General features: G+C 48.6%; 1 protein-coding gene across 1 annotated transcript in view; it reads left to right on the top strand.

Annotated features, from left to right (window-relative positions):
* Nucleotides 1-4,272, top strand: part of LOC101980514 (A disintegrin and metalloproteinase with thrombospondin motifs 10) — an 89,098-nt gene that overhangs the window by 54,701 nt on the left and 30,125 nt on the right. Inside the window, exons 29-32 of the mRNA XM_026778300.1 lie at nt 95-226; nt 387-521; nt 1,609-1,741; nt 1,897-2,093. Coding sequence (XP_026634101.1) covers nt 95-226; nt 387-521; nt 1,609-1,741; nt 1,897-2,093 — 597 coding nt within the window. The remainder of the gene's footprint in view (nt 1-94; nt 227-386; nt 522-1,608; nt 1,742-1,896; nt 2,094-4,272) is intronic.

The following is a 4,272-nucleotide window of genomic DNA, read 5'->3' as shown; positions in this document are numbered from 1 at the left end:
GGGATGGGCTAATGTGCTTCTCTGGGATTCAGGGATGGGCTAATGTGCTTCTCTGGGACTCTGGGATGGGCTAGTGTGCTTCTCTGGGATTCAGGGCAAGTACTTCGAGATCCAGTTCAGCCGAGGCGGGGAACCAGATGGAGGCAAGATCTCCAACTTCCTGCTGGAGAAGTCTCGTGTGGTCATGCAGAATGAGAATGAGAGGAATTTCCACATCTACTACCAGGTGCAGGGAGTAGATTGTGGGGCTGGAGGCAGAGGGAGACCCGTCTGGATCCCAGGAATGGAGGAAAGCAACGTGGGAAGGGCACTGTGCGGGAGGGTGGGGCACCGAGGATGGCTGGACCAGGCCAGCTGGAGATGCATGACCTTCCGACATCCTCCAGCTTCTGGAAGGGGCCTCCCAGGAGCAGCAGCAGAACCTAGGACTCATGACACCAGACTACTATTACTACCTAAACCAATCAGACACCTACAAGGTGGAAGGCACTGATGACCGGAGCGACTTCAGCGAGACCCTGGTGAGCACCAACCACCGCTCTGGCTGGCCCAGAGAACCTTCTGTGTGAGACACATACAGATGCAGGCACTTATTCAAGGTTATACAGCAGCTGGATAAAAAAGGGAGAGTATGGAGCTAAGGAGGTGGCTCAGTGGGTAAGGTGCTTGCTGTACAAGCGCAAGGACCTGAGTTCAAACCCCAGCACATTAAAAAGGTGGATATGGCAGCACATGCTTATATCCCAGCACTGGGACTGCAGAGACAGGCAGATCCCCAGGGTTCCCTGGCCATCTCGTCTGGTCAAATCAGTGAGCTTCAGGACTAGTAAGAAATAGTAAGAAACTCTCAAAGATAAGGTGAAGAGCTGGGAAGAAGGTTCAGAAGGCAAGAGCACTTGGAAGGCAAGTCCGATGAGCTGAGTTTGGATTACAAGCGTGTGTGATCCCAGTGATTCTGTGGAGAACGGAAGGTGAGATAGGAGAATGTCCAGCGCTCATGAGCCAGCTGGCTTAGCGTATGCGGCAGCAATGAGTCTGTCTCAAACTGAGTGGAAAAATGAGAACAGACAGGCGCAGATTGCCTTCTGATCTCCAGAATTCTCACACACACACATACACACACACACACACACTCTCTCTTTTTAAACTTGGAGAACAATAGAGGAATACACACAATGTAAACCTCCAGCCTTCAGATGTACCTGCATTTACACATACATGTGCAGCCATCACATGCGCACATGCACAAACATACACACACGCATGCACAAACACATACACATGTGTACACCACACGCACACACGCACAAAGCAAATCAGGTGGTTGGGGAAATGCAGTCTAGCCTATTTTTCGGGAAAAACAAGGCATATGGTACCCGAGGAAGGACCCCCAAGGTTGACCTCCTGCCTTCACACACACATGAACACACATGAAGAGCACACACACAAAGCAAAATCAGGCATCCAAATGTCTGGTCTCCCTGAGTCCAGGCTGTGAGCCCAAGAGTCTAAATCTGCAGTCAGGGTGCTGTGAACCCAGAGATCTAATTCTGTGGTCAGAGTGAAATCCAAACCTGGTGGCATAAGCTGTCCCCGCTGTGCCCACAGAACGCCATGCATGTCATTGGGATTCCAGCCAGTGTGCAGCAGCTCGTCCTGCAGCTCGTGGCAGGGATCCTGCACCTGGGGAACATCAGCTTCTGTGAAGAAGGGAACTATGCCCGTGTGGAGAGTGCAGACCGTGAGTGTGGGTGCTGTCGAGAGCTGGGTGTGAGGCTCGCGCATTAGGACTGCTTCTTCCCACTCTGATCCCAAGACAGCCATGTTGGTGTCACTGCGGAAGCTCCTATGTCCTGAGAGCCTGACCCGCTGCTTCCTTTTGCTTTGGTCTGGCAGTCTTGGCCTTTCCAGCCTATCTGCTGGGCATAGACAGTGGGCGACTGCAGGAGAAGCTGACCAGTCGAAAGATGGACAGCAAATGGGGTGGACGCAGTGAGTCCATTGATGTGACCCTCAATGTGGAGCAGGCAGCCTACACTCGTGATGCACTGGCCAAGGGGCTCTATGCCCGCCTCTTCGACTTCCTGGTGGAGGTGAGTGGGGCCAGCACTAGGAAGCGCGGGATGCCTGGTGCCTCACAAGCCCACGGCATTTGGACAGACAAGTGGAAAGGCAGGCTTGACTTGCCCATCTCACCAATTCATAAGGAGGTGAAGGGCAGCCCCATCGCAGTGGTGGTGATAGAGAAGGCCGGGTGTGCTTGCGAGCTAATATGGTTGTCAAGGAGACAAAGGGATGGTATGGAGCTGGGTGAGGTGAGTGAGCCAGCGATAATCACAGCACTAACAAACGTGTAACAATTAGTGGGGCCAGACATGGTGACGCACACCCGTAATCTCAGCACTCAGAAGCCTGAGGCAGGAAGAGTCCAAGGCCAGTTTGGGCTGCATAGAATGACCCTATGGTGTGTATGTATGTATTATTTTGAGACAGGATCTCATTATGTAGCACAGAGCCTGGAACTCTCTATGGAGACTAGGCTGGCCTCAAACTCACAGATATTAGCGCTCTGTCTCCCGAATGCTGGGATTAAAGGCATGCACCACTATGCTAGACATTTCTTTTTAAGTAGGAGCTGTGGAGAGACCTCTGTCGATGAAGTGCTTGCTTTGCGAGCATAGGGACATGAGTTCTGTCTCCAGACCCATATTCAATGTATTACATTTATTTCTTTACTTTGTGTGCATGTGTGTGTGTTCATGCTGCAACACGTGTGTCGATGTTAGAGGTTGACTTGAGGGGCCTGGTGCTCTCCTTCCCCATATGGGTTCCTGAGATCAGGCTCACATCATCCGCCGTCAGCAAGCATCTTTACCTACTGAGCCTTCTTCTTCTCAGCCCAGCACTTTTATACAAAAAAAAAAAAAAGCCAGGCATGAAGCTGAGGACTCAGTGGATAAAGGAGTGTCTCACCAAGGCTGCTGTGGCATGCAAGTGTGCGCCTCTCTCTTTCTCTCCCTCTCCCTCTAATAAATAAAATGTCATTTCAAAACCTGTTAAGCCAGACATGGTGCATTATAGTCTTAGAGCTGGGAGGCAGAGAGAGGCAGATCCCTGTTGTCCAGCCTCACCTACTTAGAGAGTTCCAGACTTCAAAGAGAGCCTGTATCAAATAAAAAGCTAAAAACAAAAACCAAGATACCTGAGAAACAGCACCCAAGGTTTGCTGTTCTCTAGCCCCACATGCACACAAATGTGTATGTATGTATGTATGTATGCATGTGCGTGTGTGTATATGTATGTGTATATATGTATGTATGTGTGTATGTATTATATATCTATGTGTGTATGTATGTGTTGTGTATGTGTGTATATGTAAGTATGTATATATGTATGTGTGTATGTATATGTATGTATGTGTATATGTATTATATATGTATGTATATATGTGTTATGTATGTGTGTATGTATGTATATATGCACATCTGAACACATACACACACGCTTTTGCACAAACAAAAACTCACACACAAAATTATATGCCAAGCCTCCTTCCCAGTATATTAAGTATGTAAAGCAACTTTTTAGTGTACATTTTTTAAATTCCATAAGGTTGCAAAGTGTTCAGTGATAAAATTCATGAGGTCCTTGGTTCTCTTTCCAACATGACAAATGTACACACGCGTGCATGCATGAACACATACACACACATCAGAAAGGAGGGGGGAAAGTTCCTATGAAGTATAGGTTGAACATCTCTAGTTTGAAAATCCCCAAATGCAAAAATACTTCGAAATTCCAAACTTTTGAACTCCAACATAAAACTAGAAGTGGAAAATTCTGTCTCTGATCCCATGTGTGGCTCTCAGCTAAAACCCAGCTGTAGGGGCTCAGCAGTTAAGAGAGAGCCAGGTGGTGGCGGTGCACACCCTTAATCTCAGCACCCAGGAGGAAGAGGTGGGTGGCTCTCTGTGGTCTAGAGAACTAGTTCTAGGACAGCCAGAGCTACACAGTGAAACCCTGTCTCAAAAAACTGAGAGAGGGGGCTGGAGAGATGGCTCAGAGGTTAAGAGCATTGCCTGCTCTTCCAAAGGTCCTGAGTTCGCTTCCCGGCAACCACATGGTGGCTCACAACCATCTGTAATGAGGTCTGGTGCCCTCTTCTGGCCTGTAGACATACACACAGACAGAATATTGTAAACATAATAAATAAACATTTAAAAAAAACTGAGGGACAGAGGGAGGGGAGGGAGAGAGGGAGAGAGGGAGGGA

This window comes from Microtus ochrogaster, unplaced genomic scaffold (assembly GCF_000317375.1).
Source record: "Microtus ochrogaster isolate Prairie Vole_2 unplaced genomic scaffold, MicOch1.0 UNK124, whole genome shotgun sequence".
NCBI classification, from domain to species: Eukaryota; Metazoa; Chordata; class Mammalia; order Rodentia; family Cricetidae; genus Microtus; species Microtus ochrogaster.
This window is presented reverse-complemented; position numbering and strand designations above follow the sequence as displayed.